The sequence below is a fragment of the Phaethon aethereus genome (genome assembly GCF_964289735.1).
Source record: "Phaethon aethereus genome assembly, chromosome: 1".
Classification (NCBI taxonomy): domain Eukaryota; kingdom Metazoa; phylum Chordata; class Aves; order Phaethontiformes; family Phaethontidae; genus Phaethon; species Phaethon aethereus.
The window spans coordinates 203,626,622-203,649,290 of record NC_138575.1 but is presented as its reverse complement, the minus strand read 5'-3'; the positions used below and the strand labels follow the sequence as shown (position 1 = coordinate 203,649,290).

At 36.9% G+C, this 22,669-nt stretch overlaps 1 protein-coding gene across 1 annotated transcript; it reads right to left on the bottom strand.

Moving 5' to 3' along the window:
• On the bottom strand, positions 1 to 22,216 carry RDX (radixin; the record flags this gene model as incomplete). Its single annotated transcript, XM_082014104.1, has 10 exons — positions 1 to 165; positions 1,179 to 1,421; positions 2,248 to 2,340; positions 3,289 to 3,449; positions 5,600 to 5,730; positions 6,385 to 6,548; positions 7,121 to 7,217; positions 8,670 to 8,816; positions 9,291 to 9,374; positions 22,158 to 22,216. 10 exons carry the CDS (start codon positions 22,214 to 22,216, stop codon positions 1 to 3), a joined length of 1,344 nt encoding a protein of 447 aa, XP_081870230.1.
• Positions 22,217 to 22,669: the final 453 nt, after the last annotated feature.

Genomic DNA, 22,669 nt, shown 5'->3' with positions numbered 1-22,669 from the left:
TCACATTGCTTCAAACTCATCTATACGCTGCTTTGTATTGCCTTGTCGGATTTGTCGAAGAGTCTTGTACTTATCACGGCCTGCTTTAACATTCTCAGCATGAAGGACATCATTTTGTGTTTTCTTGGTTTCATCTCTGGCTTGAGCCAACTCAGAACTTAAAGCCTGTTGAATAAAATATGTGCATTTAAGTGCTTTGACTAATCTTTTAATGATTCTGGAATTTCTGATAACAACTACTCTGTGATTTGGATAAGGATTTCTTGAATGCCAGCCTATAAAATGCCTGTTGTGCTGTTCAGTAACTCAAGTTGTAAGGTCTATCAGAAAGACTGCAGAGGGAAAGAGAAGAAGAACATAGTGTGGACAAACTGAAAAAAAAGGCCTCATACCCTAACATACAAGAAGAAAGAGACGAGCAGGATGAAGCAGGAGAATGACCTTATTTTTCAATTTCTGCTTGACTAAAGACAGCTCTTGTTTGTCTCCCTGAGCCCGATCAGTGACTGGCCAAGCAGAAAGGATACTACACACACAGGCTACTAAGATAGTGCTGCCAGAAAAAGCAGCAGCTTTCCATTTCTTTTATTTCCTTCCCAGATAGACGTTTCATAAGAAGGCAAAGGGCTACCACTAACATAGATTATTATACTTTAAGTATATATATATATATATATATATATATATATACACACACACACACACAATAAAACTAGTCTAGGAGGAAATGCTCCATTTCAGGGAAATATGATCAATCCAAAAGGGGCATAATTCAGTTTTTGCATTTACAGTGTCTGTGAATGACTACAAATAAACACAAATACTATTAAGCAGTCATCTGTTCATACCACTTAATGAATTTCAGTATTGAGAAAGGAAAGCATTACATTTTAACATTCAGTGTTCTGGACACTATATAATTATTAGAAATGTTTAATCGCCAATGCAACAACACACTAATACTTTTAAGCTACAAAGTACAGCCTTGCATCAAATCTTTCTACCTATTCCACCTCTAGAACACTATGAATGATATTGGTTGGTAAATTAGTAATAAACCTAGTAAAGATAAAAAGGCTGTTTCCTTGGCACACCATAATTTCAATGACATTTTTGACAAATAAAGAATGAAAACCCAAGGCCTGAATTATGTTGATACAACTATGAATCTTCATTACCTGGAGTTGTTTCTTAACACGTTCATTTTTCTGTGTTTCTGTTACCCGTTCTTCCTCACTCCTGTGATTCATGACACCATCAGAAGACAGTTCTGCACTGGCTTCAGCATTGTTCTCATCATGTTCATCGTGTTCATTCTCTGTTGGAGGAATAACTGGTGGTGGAGGAGGCGGTGGAGGAGCAGACATCACAGATTTCAGTTCTTCTTTGGTCTTTTCCAAGTCCTCTTGTGCTGCAAAAGCCTAAATATAGTACACTGTACTTAGCATCTTTTAAAATTATTGATGAATAATCAGAAAAATAAATATTTGAGCTGTTTTCAGACACATGGAAACTAGCTTACGCACTTAAAAATGTCAGATAGGAATACAGGATAAAAAAGATACGACTCAAAACCTGAGTCCAGCTATTTCCAGCAGTAGACAAGAGAAGAGTGAGAGCAGTCATATGACAGCAGTCATACTGACAGTTTTCCAACTTTCCTAGCCTCCTGAAATTTGAGGCTCGGGGACTTCTTAAATCATAGGTGATGTCTTCATATTTCATACTCAACCAGAACTTTATTATAAGAATTTGTTCAAACATCACTTTTTGAGCCTGTACACACAATTAGTATTCACATCCCATAGATAATTACAGATTTTGTGAAGAAATACTATTTTGCTTTAAACTTTTGTCCAGTTGCATTCGATGTGCCTTTATTATTGTTCTGGATCCTCTTTTCACCACCACTCATGATTTTCTATACCTCCCTCCTAAGTTTTTTTCTTTTGCAACATCAAGCTCCAATCTATTTCATCACCATACGTTAAGGAAGCTGTTTCAAATCTTTGTCCATACCTTTATGATTAGAATTTTCCCCCCTTCATGACTATTTAATAATAAGAAATGAATTAAACAGAAGTATAGGCTGGCTTCAGTATACCGGAGAACAAAAACCTTTAGGAAAGGCTTCTCTGAAGCCTAAGGGCGAAAGAGAGATTCAACCCCACAGACTTCCAGTGGGATTTCCGCACTCATCTCTCAGTTTCTTTGACATTCTGACTTCACAAAGCATGAGCTCATTACTTTGTGCTGCCATTCTGAGGCTTCCTCTTCTTTCTTTTTCTTGGCCTCCTCTAGAAGTGCAATCTTGGCAGTGAATTCAGCAAGTTCTGCTGCCTGAAACAAACAAAAAATTGAAGTAGAAGTTTTAATTTGGTATCATTTTGGTTCTGCAGTGGAAGAAAGCAGAGCCTTAGCTGTGATCCGACTTGAAAAGAGTTAGTTAGCATCCATCACTTTTCTGCTAAAAATAGAAATTTTAAGCATACATGTCAGAGGGAACAAATCTGTACTCTTGCCTGATGGAAATAAGTCCAGAAAAAAAAATATTTCTCTTCTGCACTTCCAAAGCTTGCTGGGAAAGAGCAAGCTGTAGTTACAAATTAGCAGTTGTGGCTGTTTCAGTTTAATACAACTTTAGTGGTTCCACCAAGAAGGTCATGATTCTGGATCATAATCACAGTACTATTAAGCTAAATCTTGCCTTCAGAATTGTGCGCTAAGTTTACAGAAGATCAAAAGCTGTTTTATAGTTGAGAAATCATTTCTTCTACTATTTTCATGCCTTTCTCAGTTATTATATGCAAATCTTGAATTAGATGTAGTCTAGCACAGAATGTGAGAAGATATTGTAAATGCTGGAAATAGAGGGACACACCTCCCTCAAAAAAAAAAAGCCAACCAAACAAAAAAAACCCCAAACCACAGTGTCACCAACTCCCCACCACCACCATCAAGCTTCAGAACAGACCTGCCTCAGAGAACAGGCTTCCCAGTGGACTGCAGAAGGAAGCTACTCTTGTTCTCAGCTGGATAAGCCTGACATTATTAGAAAGAGAATGTAGTAAGTGTTGTCAGTCTCAAACGTTTACTTCTTCATTTAGCGTCAAATCTGATGTAGTTTTCTAAAAAAGTTCCCACAACAATCTGTAATGTTATTTCACATACTTTTATCTGTGTTTCAACATACCTATCCATTTGACAAAATAGATATAACCAAGAATAAAGACTAAATTTTCAACTAGCTTTTTCAATTTGATTCAAAATAGGGTTAAAGCTTCTTACTAGCTGCTCCTGGTTCTTCATTTGATCAGCTGCTTGCTTGGCTAAAGCAGCTTTAGCTTCTTCAGCTGCTCGACGCTCTTTTTCTAGGCGCTCTGCTTCTTCTTTTGCACGCTTTCGTTCTTGATCCAGTTCTAGAGCTCTTCTAGTCTGTTCCTCTAGCTCTGCCAAAAGGAAAGTTTGCAGGCAAGACATCACTACCTAGCTCCTTCTCATATGTAACACCGATCACAGCTGTAACATGCTCAAAATAGAAGTAACCTAGAAAGCTGACAAAGATTTACAAGGCTGCCTCAAGCTAAGAAGAGCTGTTAAGCATGTTACCTGAAACTATGCTGTGTCTGATTTCCACCCTCCCCCTTTAAGACATACTTTGGATAGACTTCATTTCACCTGACAGTTCTGACAGCCCAGTGTTTCAAAAATTATCACCTCACTGATTCTATAAAAATAAACATCCAAACATATGCACATATACAAGCACATACACCTTTGCTCTTACTACTGAGATTTTATATACATTAAATCATACATTAAAAAAGCAAAATCTGTTCTACTCTGTTGAAACGCCTAAAAACATTCCTTAATCGCAACAGACAATTTAGGCGTGCACCTCCAGCAAAATTACCTAAGACACATTGGAAGAGCCAGAAAAATTCTCCGTAGAACAGAGCCAAAAAGGTGCAAATAGGAAAGTTTTAAACCAAAGGAGGGATAATAGTTGTCTAGCTGCCTGGTTAGCAAAATATTGCTAATCTAAAAGGCAGAACCCTGTGTGAAACAGGAAGTAGTAATAATCTACCAGTACTGCAAGGTAAGATTTGCACAGGCAAAATACACTCCTCTGACATGCAAAATGAAGTGACTATGAAAAAAGTCCTTCTGAAGCTCCTTGATGATTCTAATGATAAATTTTCCACTATGTTTTTGTCTAGGCACAGCTGCCATAGATTCTTTCACCAGAAAACCTAAACAACCGCTCAGTTATTGGAATGATCCATTTGCTCTCCATCATATGCTTTAATACTAAAAAAGCATCTCCCCAGGTATGCTGACACATGGTTGATCTTTGCACTTGCAGTTTTAAGTAGGTATCATGTAATCGATATTCTTCAGTTGGCTTCCCAGACCTACTACTGCAGTTATAAAATTAAATGAACTTCATTACAAGTATGCGTAGTTGTACAAATGCAGTATGTAGAAAATTAAATAAAATGCATAAATATTTAAAAACATCACTCAATTTTCACAGGAAGATGGAGAACGCTTAACTACCAACTCAACTACAGCACAGACACCATATATGAACACTTTTCCATTTGTGAATAGAAGGCTGAAAAGACCAGCAACACATAAATGGTATGTATTGCATCAGAAATTAGCCTATATTGCTTACAAAAGTTATGAGAAAACATACGTTGTTAAATCTTTAGAATCACCCTGATGCTGTTCCACCCTGGGCCAAATAGCTCCCCCTTAAACAATTCCAAGGCACAGTTCATGCATTACCTGTCTGGATGTGTCCAGCCTGTTCTGCATTGAAAGACTGAAAAATGTGGGGGTACAGCTGGAGAACAGTGCCAGGCATATGTGATTTATTTGCATAGATTTAGTCAGTGATTCTCTCTATCGTGCCTGAAGCCAACAGTTATGAACAGAAGAGAGGAACAAACTTATGAATGTGAACTAAACCCAAAGCAAAAAAAGAATGTGGAGAGGAGGGACTGGGAAGTAGTGGAGGCAGGGACACTACAGGGTGGTTCAACACAAAGAACTGAGACTGGTAAAACTATGTTTATTCACTAAAATCTGACAAGACTTTAATTTTAAAATTCTTAAATCTTACATGGGAATAGCAAAATGACAGAGCAAGGAAATGTCCAAATGAAAAGCTAAATTCAACAAAACCCTAGAGGAAGTACTTTGAATCTTCCTAATTCCCCTGCTCCCTCCAACTCCAGGTTTTCAGCACTTTAAGCATTTCATAATTCTGAGATGAACAGTGTACACATTAATCTCCTTTTTATTAAAGAAAACTGAAACTTTTACTATCTTAGGAATTGGTTTTATATTACAGATATACACACATATGCATGTTAACCATCTTTTAACTCTTAACACTGAAAAAGAATCTCTCAAATTAAATAACACACCGCTAAGTTCTTGTTATTAGTAGTAAAATAAATTTAAAAAGGAAAAACAAAAACACCATGACAAAAAGCCATACATACCAAGAGAATTGTGGAACTGAACTACTCAATTGAACCAAACATTGTCATCAGATATAAGAAATCTAGGACCAGTAAGAGCTCACCTTTCTGAGCTTTCATAGTTTGTTCCTCAATTTGCCTTAAGCGTTCCATTAATTCTTCCTTTTCACGCTCTATTCTTTCCTTTTCCTTTTCTGCTATCTCCCTTTTCTTCTTCTCATTTTCTAATTGTGCCCTGGAAAAAAAAAAAAGGTAAAATGTTGTTTTACCCTAAAACAAATTAAATTCTACTCTAAGGATGCTGGTAACCTATTTTTCAGTTTACTCTGCTAGCAGAGAAGCATGTAATTTTAAACGTTTCAAATTCAGTTTACAATACAAGAACCACCACATTTCTGTTTCAATATACTGTACAGAAAAACAATTTATGAACAGAACTGATTAGCAACCTTGGTCGTGATTCAACCAGGTAAAGACACAATTATACCTGCATTTTAGACATGACTGATGTTTCATCTGGGCTAGAATTTGCAACAGTATTTTTTAAACATACAAAAGGTAAGTCATGACATTGTTCACTGAACTTGCTTTAAGGGTTCACCTGTACAGTATAATAGTCCCTAAGGATCAAGCAACAGAGAGTTAAGACTGTTTCACAAAAACATAATGAGAAACAACGGTACAGCTACTATTACTATGCTGAAAACTCAAAAAATATACAGCTTTCTATTAAGACAGGTGAGCCACACCAGTCCACAAATCTGCTTACATATTAGAGAAAGAAAAGCAGCTCTTTCTCCTAGAATGCTAAGATGTCTGATATTCTATGATTTAGGTTTCTTAAAAGGGTAGAAGATTTTTCTCCGTTTCATGGAAGTTTGTTAATTACCTTTCCAATTGTTTCTGATGTTTCTCCTCTCTTGCTTGGGCCTTCATCTGTTGCACTTCAATTGTATCAGGTTTCCTTCTCCTCATGTACAATTCATGATTTCCCATACACAGTGCCAAAATTCGCTTGTTAATTCTCAGACGGGGTGCATAAAAAACAAAATCCTAGCAAAAATAATTGCAGCATATCCATTACTCTAAAAATACGGTTGTGACAAAACTCAAAGCATTACTGCATGCTTGTATTTGTTAAATTTAAACTTACAAGTATTTTGACACTCATCATCTAAGCAATCCAACATCATAGTCTATAAATCTAGTTACTGTCAGGAAGTTACAAGACACATTCAAAATTACATCTGGATTCCTCCATGTAGAAGTTAGCTAGTTTACACAAAAATTTAAACTTCTAAAAACATGATATTATTCTCTACTCTATTTCTGAAGAGTTTTGACCTGGAAAGTCTCATGAAATGTGACGCTATAATACAAAAAAAAAGAGAAACAGAGGTGAGGGGCCAGACAATTTAGCATCTTACACTGTGGCTTTACAACCAGAATGAAAAGAGAGAAAATAACACACCATACATCAAAATTAAAAATTTCTTTTGATTACTGACTGTTCTACCAATAATAATAAATATCAAAATATTTACTCATGACATAATGCCAGAGGAAGTCCCTGCAAACTTAAATTTCTTCATCTATAAAGGCATACTCTTCTACACACTACTTACGGGGGCCTTTTTGTCAATTGGCTTTATGACAAATTTTTTGTCGTTAAAAGAGATGTTTCTTATTTCACTCCAAGGAAAACCAATCTTGGGTGTCAGCCTTCAAAGAGAAAAAGTTCTCATCAGAAGCAGCAAAGATGTGCATTTTATTTATGTCCACTAAGTCTTAACTCTGTACCATTCTCACTATCACATTTACTTATATTTACAAAACATAGCAGTTCAAGCATATTTTGGTAAACAATTTTTTTTTTTACACATTATTCCATCAAATGAATAAATTACATGGCACTGTAACAGAAGGAATTTCAATTTGCGACTTAATCTACTACCAGTAAGTAGATGCTAAACATCACAATCATGTACTGATCCTTTATAAGCTATTGATAATACCGTTTTCAGTGAAAGGAATAACTGTTTAAATTTGAGAAAAGTCTGACATTTCAAAGACTGAAATTAAATTAGCCTTCAGCAATGTTGTACTTCAGTTTAACTCAGATGTAAGATATGTGTTCTCACATTTCCAAAGTTCAAGTTAAATGTACTTCCCTTGCATCTTAAGTAAATTCAATTCAGAAACCATTACAAAGTTAAGCACCATCTGTATAACTGTAAATATTTTTCCCCATGAGCACAGAAATTTTTTTTCTATTCATATTAGCTTAATTACAAGCATTAGAAAATGTTTAAGTATTTGATTGCTAACTATCAAGAGTTAAAGAACACAAAAAATTCACTGATGGTTCAATCTGATCTGAACATTTTCTGAATATTTACTTCTTTTAGGAGTTGTATTGCCATCTAATGGCAATTAAAGCTTACAGAATTTTGTTACAGAGCACATACATTGAAGAACATTAAGTTTCAGTTCAGTTGACAGCTGTTATCTGGTGTTTGACTCGTTTAACTTCAAATCACTGTGAAAGGACTGTTGACATCAGATACTACTAACAGGTGTTTAAAAAGAAAAGAATAAGTCTGTTGTTCTGTTTTCAGATTCTTCAAATTTTGTACATTTCAGCTTTATCTCTCTTCAGGTAGGACAGAACATTTGGTCTCTTTATTAGGATACAGGATTCATCTATTTTCTTGGTGTCTAAAAGGTTTCACTTTTAGATACCGAAGTTCTTCATGCTCCAACAGCTACAATTCTAGTCACTGCTCTTACAAAATGTTTCTCATTAAATATGTTGCTTAGCTTCTCAATGTTCTTTTTATCCTGACTGAACAGGAAGTCTTGAGGGAGTGAAAAGTACAGAAAGAAGCCATATAAAGATGGTCTAACTATCAAACATCCATATTAAGCAACGTAAATTTAAGTTTCCACAGAACTGCTCTCCCTCTCCCTTCTTCCACATCCCTATTTAATCTTTAAAATTGAAATACTCTGGCAGTTAACATCTATCTCTCTTTTTCTATCTTTTACAGAGATTAGAAGGTCTTTGAGAACCTGTTTTGCTAGGTGTTATTGAACACGCAATAAGGTGGGTTTTGTATAATCTCAAATAGGATCTCCTAGGACAGAACTGCAAAATGAGTATTAGCCACTTACTTATCATCATGCTCATAAATATTCAGACCCAAAGCATCAACTCCTAGCCACAATTCAGTTCCTTTTTTATTCTTTATTTCAAAATAGTTGACTCCATACATTTCCAAATCTTGTGCTATCTTAAGGTATTCCATCATAGAATCTTCCCTGATGAAAGAAGAAAAAAAAAATATCATACTGTAGACAAATAAAAAGTACATTCTAAGAATAAGGGAACTGCAGAATAACTAGTGTAAAATTTAGTTAGGGACTAAATCTCTCTTTGAAATTCATGTGTATGTTGACTCAGATACTTGTAAAGCTCTACACCCTAATATCCAAGTACAGTCCAATCATTGCACTTTGTCTTTTCACCATGTGAGCTAAGGAAATACTAAATATATTTTAGATGCAGGCAGCTGTGGACAAAGGCAATTGACAACCTTACCAGAAATCATGTAGGTAAGCCAATAACCTAACTGGAAACTCAACTCTCACTGAAACTTTCATGGAAGTTTGATAACCACCTACCCTGGCTGGAACAAAAGAAAGCAGTTTCCAAACAAATATCCCACCTGCCAAAATACATCCTAATAATAACAAAAAACTTTAAAGGTCTTGGAACATTTTTTACATAGTTACCTTAACATTCCCCTGTGCTCTTCATGCCAGTTCTGTATTCTTTCTTCCCACTGTTCTTTTGTCAGTTTGTGCTGTTCTAACACACTGTGAATAGAAGTTGTTGCTATTAAATGACACTGACAACCAATTTAACCTCTTAAACGTATAAAAATAGGTTTGGTTACCCAGCATAACACATGCAGTAACTGAATAAACTTAAACATGACTTCCTATACACTGTTCATCTTTTGAGCCCAGGCAGACACAGAAACATTGTATTTCAACAAATACACTTCTAAAATAGTGTGAAATCACTTTTTTTTTCATGGCATTCTATACTCTTTGTAATATAAAAGTCACACCACAGCATATCTCAACTTTCAGTAAAGTCACAAAATGTCATGTTTGGAACACCTGAAAATGCAGACCTATAAAATCCTCATAGAACAATGCTGCAAATTAATCTCTAGGTATGCTCTGTAGGTACACTCAGGCTTTCATTCTGCTGAAAGAAAATGTAACACATCAAGGCAAGCTAGCAGACTAGTTTTTTTTGTGTTTTGGTGGTTTTTTTAAATAAATCAAATCAATAGTGAAGTAGTTTCAGAAAACTATTTAAGGTTTATCTACAGTAGGCTGCAATGATGGAGTTATAATTTAGACCTACCAGAACTTTCAATATAGTACTGCAGTGAAAAATTAAATACATATGATAAACATATTATGCTTTTATTCCATGGACCTAGCATTTCAAGCATTCCTAGAGAACTTATTTTAAAGAACAATTTAAAAAAAGAGGAGACTGCAAGATAATCTTACTAAAGAAGTCAGAACAGTTGTTTTCCTTCCTTTCTCTTTACTCAGAAAATTTAGGATTTACTACTTTTGCCTACATTTGTAGTATACTACAATAAGGAATAGATTGAGTGGTGCAAAAGATACTAAATGCAGTCTTTCTTCTGGTATAAGATCTTTTTGTCACATGATTTGCTACTCTGCCCCATACTTAGTGAAGTGTACTTCTAAGTGGTAGCCATTTCATATTTTGATTTGCTTAGTGCACATCAACAGACTTTCCTCCTCAAAACTGAGGCAGAGGTTTTAGTCCTTACACGTTGTATTGGGTTTGCTATTGGTAGTGGTGGAGGTTGCAGGGGTGGCTTCTGCAAGAAGCTGCTAGAAGCTTCCCCTGTGTCCAACAGAGACAATGCCAGCTGGCTCCAAGACAGATCGACCACTGGCCAAGGCCGAGCCCATCAGTAATGGTGGCAGCGCCTCTGGTGGAACAGAGTTAAGAAAGGGGAAAAAAACCTGGCACACAGCATTTGCAGCCGGAGAGCGGAGTGCGAATATGTGAGAGGAACAGCCCTGCAGACACCAAGGGAAGAGCAGAAGGAGGGGCAGGAGGGGCTCCAGAGCAGAGATTCCCTGGCAGCCCCTGGGGAAGACCCTGGTGAGGCCGGCTGTGCTCCTGCAGCCCATGGAGCTCCATGCTGGAGGAGATCTCCACCTGCAGCCCGGGGAGGGCCCCACGCCGGAGCAGGGGGATGCCTGAAGGACACTCTGACCCATGGGAAGCCCATGCTGGAGCAGGCTCCTGGCAGGACCTGTGAACCCATGGAGAGAGGAGCCCAGCCTGGAGCACGTTTGCTGGCAGGACTCGTGACCCTGCGGGGGACCCAGGCTGGAGCCATCTGTTTCTGAAGGACAGCACCTCGTGGAGGGACCCAGGCTGGAGCAGATAATGCAGAACTGCAGCCTGTGGGAAGGACTCATGTTGGAGAAGTTCATGGGGGACTGTCGCCAGTGGAAGGGACCCCAAGCTAGAGCAGGGGAAGAGTGTGAGGAGTCCTCCACGAGGAGGAAGGAGAGGCAGAGACAACGTGTGGTGAACAGATCACAACGCCCATTCCCCATCCCCCTGCACTGCTTGGAGTGGGGAGGTGATAAAAGAACTCATGGGTGAAGTTGAGCCCAGGAAGAAGGGAGGGGTGGGGGGAAGGTGTTTTAAGATTTGGTCTTATTTCTCATTATCCTACTCTGATTTTGACTGGCAATAAATGAGACAAATTTCCCCAAGTCGAGTCTGTTTTGCCTGTGACAGTAATTGGTGAGTGATCTCTCCCTGCCCTTATCTCGACCCACAAGCTTCTCATTATATTTTTCTCTCCCCCACCCAGCTGAGGTGGGGGGAATAATAGAGCAGTTTTGGTGGGCACCTGGCATCTAGCCAAGGTCAACCCACCACACACATGCACAAAGCTGATGTGTTCACAGCTAAATCATACAAGAACATGCAGTGACAAGACATCCTTTTTGTTTGTTTTCTCATCTTTAGCCTTAAATATAAGACCTAAATATAATACTTACAGAAGCCTGTTACAGAACACACAAAGTAGAATAGCCTGCTTCAGCTGTAATAATCTAAAGGCAGCCTGGCAGTCATTTACAAGTTTCTAAAAAAATTAATTCCAGGTCTTCTAAGACAATGTTAATTTATTAAAGAAGTTCTGTAATTAAATCAGGCCTGATTTTTCCGTTGCGATATTACATTGTGAGCTGCTTTCCACCATTATTTCTTCTACTGCTCCAGCAGATATTCACAGAATGTTCAAAAGCTTTCACAGCTGTGTAACATAAAGCTGTGTAACATAAAGCTGTGTAACATAAAAGTAAAGGACAAAATAGGATATTGAGAAAGACACTATCCCAGGATTATGTCACACAAGTGCCCATCTGAAAATAAAAGCCCCGCTCTCAAGCTCTTCACAGAATCACAGAATGGTTGAGGCTGGAAGTGACCTCTGGAGGTCATCTTGTCCAACCCTCTGCTCAAGCAGGGTCACCTACAGCCAGCTGCCCAGGACCATGTGTAGACAGACAGCTTTTGAATATCTTTAAGGAGGGAGACTCCACAAGCTCTCCAGGCAACTTGTGCCAGCAGTTGGTCACACTCATGGTAACTTGTGCTTTCTTGGGCTTTGCAAATTAAGTTAAATTTCTATTTTACAGAAATTCTTTGCACTTTCCTCTTTTTCAATTGAATTTGAGTTGAGAGACACAAGGCAATGGGCACAAGTGAAATACACTTGAACACTATTTTTTATTTTAGTTCTTTTACTGCAGAGGTGGTCAAACACCAGAACAGGTTGCCCAGACAGGTTGCAGAGTGTTCATCCCTGGAAATATTCAAAACCCAACTGGAAAAGGCCTTGAGCAACCTGCTGTAATTAGAATAGAATATTTCAGTTGGAAGTGACCTACAACAATTATCTATACAACTGACTGACCCCTTCAGGGCTGACAAAAATTAAAACATGTTATTAAGGGCATTATTCAAATGGCTCTTAAACACAGACCAGCATGGAGCATCAACGACCTCTCTAGGTAACTCTACTTTGAGTAGGGTGACTGGACTGGATGATCTTCAGAGCTCCCCCTCCAACCTCAAATGATTCTGCGTTTCTGATATCCTCAAAGCTGGCAATATCTTTGGCAATAGCCATCTCGTCATTTGGTCCCCTCCATTCTCTCTTCACATGTTACTGATGGATCATCACTAACAGATCTGCAAGGACTATTACAATAGAATAACTCAGCAAGTACTTTGCCTTATTGCTACCCAGCTCATAGTTTTGAGCCAAGAAATATGCAGTAGTGTTGACAGGTGAATATTAAGACTCTATAATTAACAGGAACTGCAAATCTTTCCTCACCTTTTTCAGTAAAGTTTTGCAAAGCTAGTCTACTTTGGAAAACATGTAAGTATTTTTGACATTATACTGTATACTGTTCTGAAGTCTTTTTATGATGTACTTGTTAGTTTTCTGGCAAATCTCCTGGTGACAGGAGGCAAAATGGGAATAATTGTGTTAGAATGAATACAAAAGCCATGTGCAGACTGGCACATGACTGGTTAAAAGCATATGCTGGGAAATCATCTGAACATTTGTCTACTGAAAAGGAGCATCTTAAGTATTTGAATTTGTGTCATACACAAGCACTCCAGTGTTCACAGGCTGTCATCATAACTGAGCAAAAACCAAGATTTGTGAAATAACATACTCAGTAGTAACAGTTTTATGGGTTCTACATCTCCCTGTCTTCCTAACAAAGGGTATTTTTCTAGAAAGAGGTATAGACTTTGCAGTCTCAAGAAGTAAGGAAACACCCAAAACCAAACTCTTAGCCAGGTTTTTTGAAAATCTGAAACATTTTCAGAAATATTTCTTTCAATACTTCACCACAATCCACTGAAATGCTTTTCTGCTTGCTAGAAAATTCTCAAGCTAAGTTACGTTAATAAGTGAGCTTCCACTTTTACTTTTCAAATCGAAGAGACAAAGCATATGGCTTTTAAAGAAACTTTAAATTATTCCATTGCTCTCATTACTTTGAAGATGCATTAATATTACATATTTAGTAAGCACACATTTGTCCGTGATTTGTTCCAGAGATGGAACACCTCTCCTATGAGGGCAGGATGAAAGAGTTGGGGTTGTTCAGCCTGGAGAAGAGAAGGCTCCAGGGAGACCTTCTTGCAGCCTTCCAGTACTTCAAGGGGGCTGATACGAAAGATGGGGACAGACTTTTTAGCAGGGCCTGTAGCGAGAGGCCAAGGGGTAATGGTTTTAAACTGAAAGAGGGTAGATTCAGACTAGATATAAGGAAGAAATTTTTCCCAATGAGGGTGGTGGACCACTGGCACAGGTTGCCGAGAGAGGTGAGGTGGTAGATGCCCCATCCCTGGAAACATTCAAGGTCAGGCTGGACAGGGGTCTGAGCAACCTGATTGAGTTGAAGATGCCCCTACTCATTGCAGGGGGATTTGGACTAGTAGACCTTTAAAAGTCCCTTCCAACCCAAAGATTCTATGATACCTCAGTATGGATTCATCTACACTAACAAAATTGTCTAACTTTGTACATTTGTGTTGCAATGCTTCTCTTGCTGCCAAAACATGCCAGGAGTAAGGTTTCAGTTGCGTAAAGAAACAGAATTATAATCTTGGTGCTTACTTTTCCTATCCAATTAGGTGAGTTACTGAAACAGAGTTTATACCCAACACTAATGGCAACAATTCAGTTTCCAAATTTTCTGTCCAGGCTGGCATTTTTCTGCAATCGCAATACTGCAATTCTGCAATACAATAATCTGCAATTATTATAATGATTTCCTGGAAATAATTATCACTTAAGTGCATGACAGCATCAAGAGTTGAAGAAAAGGAGTGAGTATCAAATGAATCTTAGTGACTTCTATACTTGAGTATTTTGATTTTAATTTAAAGAAGCAAGCCTCCAAGAACATTAGATGATTTCAAAGTACTTTGGAAATTTGTTCAACTAAATCTGTGCAGATGGCTATGGACAGGACAGGAAACAGGTCTCATGCAACCCATGGTTGCGATGCTTCCTTGTTATTTAGAGTCTAAATTAGAATCTCTCAATTTTACTAGCAAAACACGCACTCTTAAGAAAGCTACCATTAAATGCACATTATCCCTTAATATTTTAATTATAAAAAATGTGCTGTAATCAAGTTTACATGCAGCAGATGATGCAAAAACAGTCTCACTCACCGCTGAGGGAGAAGTCTGTCATTGGCTAGGTACCCTAGTTTATGTATCTCCTTACTGTAATCTCCATACTTGGACTGGACAGCATAAGAAGCCAGAAGAACTGCAGTTTCTGGTGGGCAATATATTTCATCATTTAAGATCGCTTCTTTGACTTGCAGGAAGAAAAGTCTCTGAGTTATTTCCTGAATTAATTCTTCAGATACATCCTCCGGAAAAAACTTGGCCCTGAACTTAAACTGCAAAGGATTTTCTTTCCTTACATCTTGCTGTGTTACCTGAGGGAGAGGAATAAAGAAAAAAATAGAGAGAGCACTAAATGGTATATTAAATATAATTAACTCAGTAGTAATGAAGTCTGGCTCCTCTACACTGAAATCCAGTGCTTCCTGACAAGTCCACTGTGGAACTCACTAAGGATCCACATGGCATTGAATCAAGTTACACCAATTTGGATAAATCAGACAATTCTGAAATACTACTCAAAGGCTACTTAAAAGATTTTTGTAGGCTTGTGTAATTTAAATTTAATACAATAAAGGTCTGGAAAAGAAGTAGTTGTAATACATGTTAAAAAAAATCAAAACTATCTCTGAGGATGAATTGCAGGAAGTAACAAGTTAGGGTCTAACACAGTTTCTTTATCAAGAACTACAGCACATTTCTTCAATGTAAGCTTTAAAAGTCTTTGAAGTATTGAACTAAACACATATGCTTTGTTCCTGTGCAAAAAACATAATTCCATTAATCACATTATTTTTCTAGAACAAATAAGCCTTATAATCCTGATTTCTGTGAAGAGATCAGGTGCGGTCACCTTAAGTTTTAAGTAAGTGTTTACTTCAAATTTCAACAAAAACTCATTTTTAAGTAGAATTTTCCACTTCATTTGGGCTCAGCTTTCAGCACTGATTATGACTAAAGCAAAAACATTCAAAATATAACTAATTTTAACATCAAGTAATACAGTGATTGTTAAAAGTTACATTCATAATAAAATAAGTCTCATACATCCCAATTCTTCAAGCACTTTATTACACATTTAATTTTATGTGCACTACTACACATGAAATGATGCATCTCCTTGACTTGTAGGAAGTATCAGAGACTGTAAATATAATGCAAGCATTTAATCATGTACATAAGGCAGCCTAAGTACTATATTCAACATTTCAGATGTCAATTTTAAAAGTTTTGCTCAGGTTTCATTATTGTCCATCTGCTTACAATTTACTAAGTATTTCACTTTAATCTCACCAGTGAACGATTAGTTGTGCTCTTGACATAATAAAACCTCATTTGCACATCTATTCTGTGATTTATCAGATCTTATTTGTATTTACTGCAAATATTTAAATAGTAACTTACAAGTTAGAGACAGTTTACAATGATGCATTTAAGCATCAGATGTTACAAGCTTTAAAAAGCTGGATAACTGCTTTAGTCAAACTTAAAGAAATTAGCACACCCTTGCTGCTCCTGAACTGCACCAGCAACTTAACTTCCTGAGGATTTTCATAGAGCAATGTCTTCTGTATTTTCCACAAATGATGCACCAAATCCTGTAGTCTCCAATCACTGGAGACAAGCCATTAGCGCTAACAAAAATCTTTGCAGCACTGCAATGTTTATTGCATATGAAACAAGACATAAAAATTCTACGAGCCAGCTTTGGTGATTAGCAGGTTTTACTCACTGGATTTACCACAGAGGAGAAGGAAAGGTTATATAAAGGCTGACAATGGGACTTGCTCCTAAAAACCTCTCAATTTACCTCCTGATACTGAAGATAAAGGTATTCTTGATTAAGTTGAATTAAAAAAACCTCCCTTTATTTTAAGTAGTGCCATTAATAACCTGATAACCAATATTAACAATGACCACTCAAGTTCATAAATAGACTTTAAAGCAAAATGATCTGGTTCCCAATAGCTGGGAGATACAAGGTGCTCAGTGCTGCTGGGGAAGAACAAAACACGTTATCCTACAAGCTACCTATTAGATACCTACACAGAAGGTTAGGAGACTATTATTGGCACCTTGCTTAAAGATCTGTAGCTGTATACACACAAATTCCTGAAGCTCAAACAATTCACACACACACACCACCCAACTGTAAAGCATTTATTCTGTTTTGCTACATGAAAACAGGACAATCATATGAATTTAAGTTTTCCTAACACATGCATCACCATGGTACTAGAAATATAGGAAACAGTACCTCCTTCTCAAATTAAATGCTGACGCAGCTTTGCATATTCTTTTATAACTAACCAAATTTAACACTGTATTTTGTCATTTAAAGCAAATGGAAAGCAACTTTTCAACTAAATTTGAAGCCAGCTATATCCCACCTACAACGTTAAAGCAGCCAGACTTATAAAAGTATATTTCACATTGTACGCTTGCCTAAATATTAGGCAATTGTTACCTTTTTATTTAGCTTCAGCCAAGTTGAGTAGCCTTTGCTGTCCACATACTGTAGCCCAAAAAACCAGACTTCACGAAGACCAACAGTTTTCACCACCTAAGGATAAATGATCCATAATCATCAGTAATGACTACAACAGGAATTTTTTTTATGGTAATTAACCTACAGAAGCCATCTCAAACTGAAATGTAATCTGGTTTTACAAGAACAAAAAAAATGAAAATAGTAGCAAAAGATCAGGTTCAAGGAAGCATTCACCTCAGAGTTCTAAATAAACTTAAATACCATGTTGCCAAACTGCCAACTGGAGCATGCAGCTTACTGCCTACATCAAACTCAGCACCTGAGGAATACAAGGTAGCAAACAGGACCCTGATATTTGAAAGCATGTCTGGGAAGTAGCTGCAGACCTATGGACTAAATCCGCTTCAACAGAACACAACTGGTGAAGCTAAAGAATAATACTTGTGGATAAATATGAGGTAATGATAATGAATCACCTCCTTCAAATATTTTTGAGATCTTCTAAGAGTTAATAATAAAAGGGATAAGGATGATCTAGTTGATAAACCATACCTAGATTTCCTGTAAGATTTCTGACCAGGTCCATCACCACAGGCTATTAAAGAAACAAAACTGTCCTTGAATAGAGGGAAGGTTTTTTTATTGACATACTAGTTAAAAAAAAAAAAAAAAGAAAAAATAAACAACTTGTTTTTACAACAGACTTCTTGTGTAACCACTAGGAAAGCCCCACAGGACTTCATATGGGATGTGTAAAAAAGAATGAAACTGATGCAACAAAATCTGCTGTAGAAAACCTTCCATAAAGTGAATGACCAGTAAAAGGAAGATGAACCTGAAGAAAAGATGATATTTAATAAAAACAAAATACTGTATGTAAATGACAACAATTTTAATTATGCAAAGTTCTCATTGTAAAGCAAAAAAGCAAGGTTGTTGTATTACTATACATGTCTATGGTATTCCCAAATCTCTAATAGTACATATGGACTGGTCACATCAACCTAAAAAAGGATGCTTCAGCACTGGAAGGGTTGAAAAGAATGATCAATGACATGGAACATTTTCTGCATAGCTAAGACAAGAACTAGGGCTACTGACAGAAATGAGGAAAGGAAAAAATATGATATAGGTTTATAAAACTTGCATGGCATGTAGAAGGAAAATAGAGAATGATTATTCGTTATTTCTCATAACATAGGAATTAAAGGAATCAACAGAAATCATTAGATAGCAGGTTCAAAGCAAAGAAAAAGAAGCACTTTACTACACAGAATATAATGAAACTGTAGAACTATCTTACAAGTCTTTTGCATAGTAAAAGTACATGTGGATTCAATAAGTAATTAATCAGAAAGGTCCAGCAAAGATTATTAAATAACTGTAAACTCTGGCTCCAAAAGATCCAGTATGGCAGTACTTACATAAGTTCTCAGGTTGGACCATGCTGGCAAGCTGGTTTACTGAAGACTGTTTTATGGAAGCATTCAGATGCATGTGAAGTAAATAGAATTTTACACATAGATCCTCCTCCATTTTAAAGTAGGACTATCGGGTTGCAAAATTAAGATTTTGAAAATTAGAAAATGTCACAAGATAGCTGTGCAAACTTACTTCTGATGCCTTGCATATTTGTATTATTACTTAACAGTCATTCAAGTGTGCACCTTTTTTCCTCCTCTACTCTTTCATAGTCAAGTACCAAACCACAGAATGGACAATGTTCACGGATGCAACCTGAGTCCTTTAGTGACCACAGTTATTTTCTCTAGAATTCCTACACCATTTACTTTAGAACATAAGAAATGTTAAGACAAGTTTATGTTGCTGGTATGGTCCTGACTAACATTAAATTTGGTGTCCCAACACAGAAATTTCAGACCTGTTGCTTCTTTTGGCACATATTATATGCTTCTGATCAAACTACTTATGGCTTTATCAGATGACTGAGGTTGCTCTTTACTTTGCAGCTGTCCAAGTTAAGCCTTTGTACCTGAGCTGCAAAAAAAGTCAGTAAGAACTGCAGATGCTCAATAGCTCTGCCCATAAGACATAAGGAGACAAGTGCTTATGCTCACATCAAAATATTTTGCTCTCACCTGCTAACTATGGCCCTTCAACTGAGATGCACATTGCACATTAAATACAGACAACTTTTCTACTGCAATGCAGAGTTACACAAGCAAATCAACACCAAACCAGCTTACACATTAGCTGGTTTTACTCCAGATTCCAAAAATAAGGAAAGAGCATTGTCCACCACTGCCTCTCAGCTCAAAGGAAAGTGAAAAAAATTGTACCAAGATAATATAGGCACCTATACACTACAGTAGCATGATATGAAAAATAAGTACAGAATGAGAAGCTTAGGAGTTTGATTCTGGCTCAAAAGATTCATTAAGTGGCTTCATGCAAGCCTTCATCACATCTGTAAAACAGATTTATCCACCACCAGATCCTACAACTTGACTATTAACAGGCAATAAACACTTCTTGGAGAAAAAAAGCAACCAGAGCAATAGACATGTTTTGGCAAAATCACATCACGCACATAAAGACAACCTAGCAAGGATTTCATTGAGTCGCCTTCTGAAAGGTCGTAAGAGAGATTTCTCAGATATCTGGAAAGGACAGTGGGGTATAACTTGAAATATGTAAGACAACCTTCCCATTCTTTCTGAATGGCAATTACAGTAAACCAGAGCTACTGATGCACAGTGCCAACACCTTACTGAAAGCAACAACAACCACTACCCCATGGTGTGTGGAAACATACCTACCACAGGGTTCTTCCTCTCCTAGGAAAGTTATAGATATTGATTGATGAAAGGAAGACAGATCCCCTCTTCCCCATTCTGAACACTGACAGAATAGACAGAAGGACTAACGATAAATGTTAATACGCCTTCTGAAATACAAGTAATTTTTAAAAGAATGGGTTTGTGCAATAAATAAGAACTTTACTGAGTTTCACAATGAAAAAGAAAAGAGAAAGCCACAGATGTCAAATGCTGGATTCTTGTCTGCTAGCAGATGAAGATGATGAAAACATACACATGGAATGGGAAACAATCAACAACTCCAGAAAACACCAGTTTAAAGCTTAAAAGAATCATTGACTGAAAAAAAAGGACAAGTTGTTCACCAAAAATGTAGAAAAGCACTATAACAGCTAAATTAATGGAGAGGTTATTTTTTGCAAGCAATAACTGACAAGTCTACTGTCATGTTCACCATTGGTGCCTAAACCTTGAAGACCAATCCTCTCAACTAACAGTGCTATTCAATTCTCTTTCTATAGAGAAACAGCATACCTTTTGTCTGAAAATTTTCCTGCTGGTTTTGCAATGCAGTTCAGGCTTAAAATGCTTCTCTCCTCACACACAACTATGCTGGTTGGTTTTGCTTGACCTAACAATTTTTCAATTTAAACTTCCAGAAGTTGATTGTAAGAGCTGGTGAGATGTCAAAAGCCACACAGTGAATTGAAGAACAAAGTTGAAGAGAGCACAAAAAAGAATTCCGAGCTGTATCTTTGTTCCCTGTTTGTGAATGCCACAATTTGGATGAACCTGATTACCTGGGCACAAGATGTTACACAGCAGAATGTCACCCCACCCAATACTGCATGGCAGAAGATAGCAAAGGTTGGCAAAAGACAAGTAACAGCTTGAGGCTTCTGTGCCACAGAATACCGTATTTTTTTTTGATGGTGGTGTTGGTTAGACAAAAAGCAGGACAGCCCCTTTCTTACAAAGACTTCTTGAAGAGTCATGAAGTCTATTCCTATGTAGAGGCTGAAAATATACTGCTACTGATGCTAGTGAAAGGGACACAGGATAGAAGTGTTAAGAGTCAGTCATTTCAAACAGAAGTTGCAAATTGAATTTCATCCATCTAAACCAAAACGCTCAGTGTTACAAAACAATAAACATTTTCCTTTCAACTTCTATACTAAGACACTTAATTGACTCTTAGAGGTCAATTAAAAGTTTAAGGGTTCTTAAAGAACTCTTTCAATGTGTTACTTTCTCTTAATACCTATCATTACATACTTCTTGGTGTCTATAATGGAGTGGACAGAAACAACAGCTCTACTAGACATAACTGTTGATATAGTTAAACTGGTTTTGGAAAGTAATTTTGACTATTTCTGCATTTTAAACTAAATGCATACATCTTGGGTCTAGATAATCTAATGTATTTATTGATTTCCTGAGGAAAAACAAAACGACACATTGACAAGCTTCTATTCTTAAAATTTTCTAGAACACTCCACCTAGTGGAGTGTTTTTGATCTAGAACCTAGATCAAAAAATTGTTTCAAGATTCTGATGGCTAACATCACATGAAATGAATGTGAGAGCAACCCTTTTTAAAGAAATCATTCATTTAGCCCATTTGACTGGTGTACGACAGAGACTATCAAGTGAGAATGTGTAGTTCTGGTGGGTCTGCGATCCATAAGCACATTAAAGCCACTGTTTTCACTTTTCCACTTGAGCCTTTTTTTTTTTTTAACTTGATTTCAAATTGGATACATAATTCTAACAATTATATTGCAGTTGCAACTATAATGTGATTTGACATAAAAAATACCATTAGTTTCAAAGCAGTTCTATATGCATGATTCAGCTGAAGCCTTACTATTAACCTATTTACACAGAGTTGTCTTTGAATTTAATACATTCCATGAGAAGTAATGAGGAAGTTCAAACTGAGAGCACAGCTTAGATAATGTAAGGAAAAACATAATCTATACATGAGAACACTTCCACTTTCTCAACCTATGCCTTAATAGCCACAATAGTTTTGTGTTTGTACACATACATACACAGAGACACATATCAGTTACCTGATCAAAGAGTTGCTTGCCTGTTGTATTGGGCTGGATGGCAAATTCCAACTCTGCATCCATTGTGGTTACCCTGACATTGATCTACAGAAAATAAAGAAATATTTAGATCATACTGTAACAGTGTAATGATTCTATATATCGTGATTAGCCTGTAAGAAACAACATATTGTAAGTAAATTCAACAATTTTAATGGTCTTGTATACACACAGAACATAGCAGATACAAAAATAGGAAATTTGAATCTGCAAAAAAACTCATATTTAGTACAAAAGCATATTCAGGATAATGTTTAACACTAGGTTTGAAGGTCAAACCAGAGAACAAAGTTCAAAATCAATTTAATTGGATAGCTGACGTGGCTACTGAATACTCAAAGAACACTGGGAGAGTCAGCTACCAAGCACTACCTTTCATCGAGCTTCCCAAATGTGTGCAAAAGAAAAAGTTCCTACTCATATACATACCATTTTAAGGTATTTATACTTGGCAATATAAAAAGAAAAGCAGC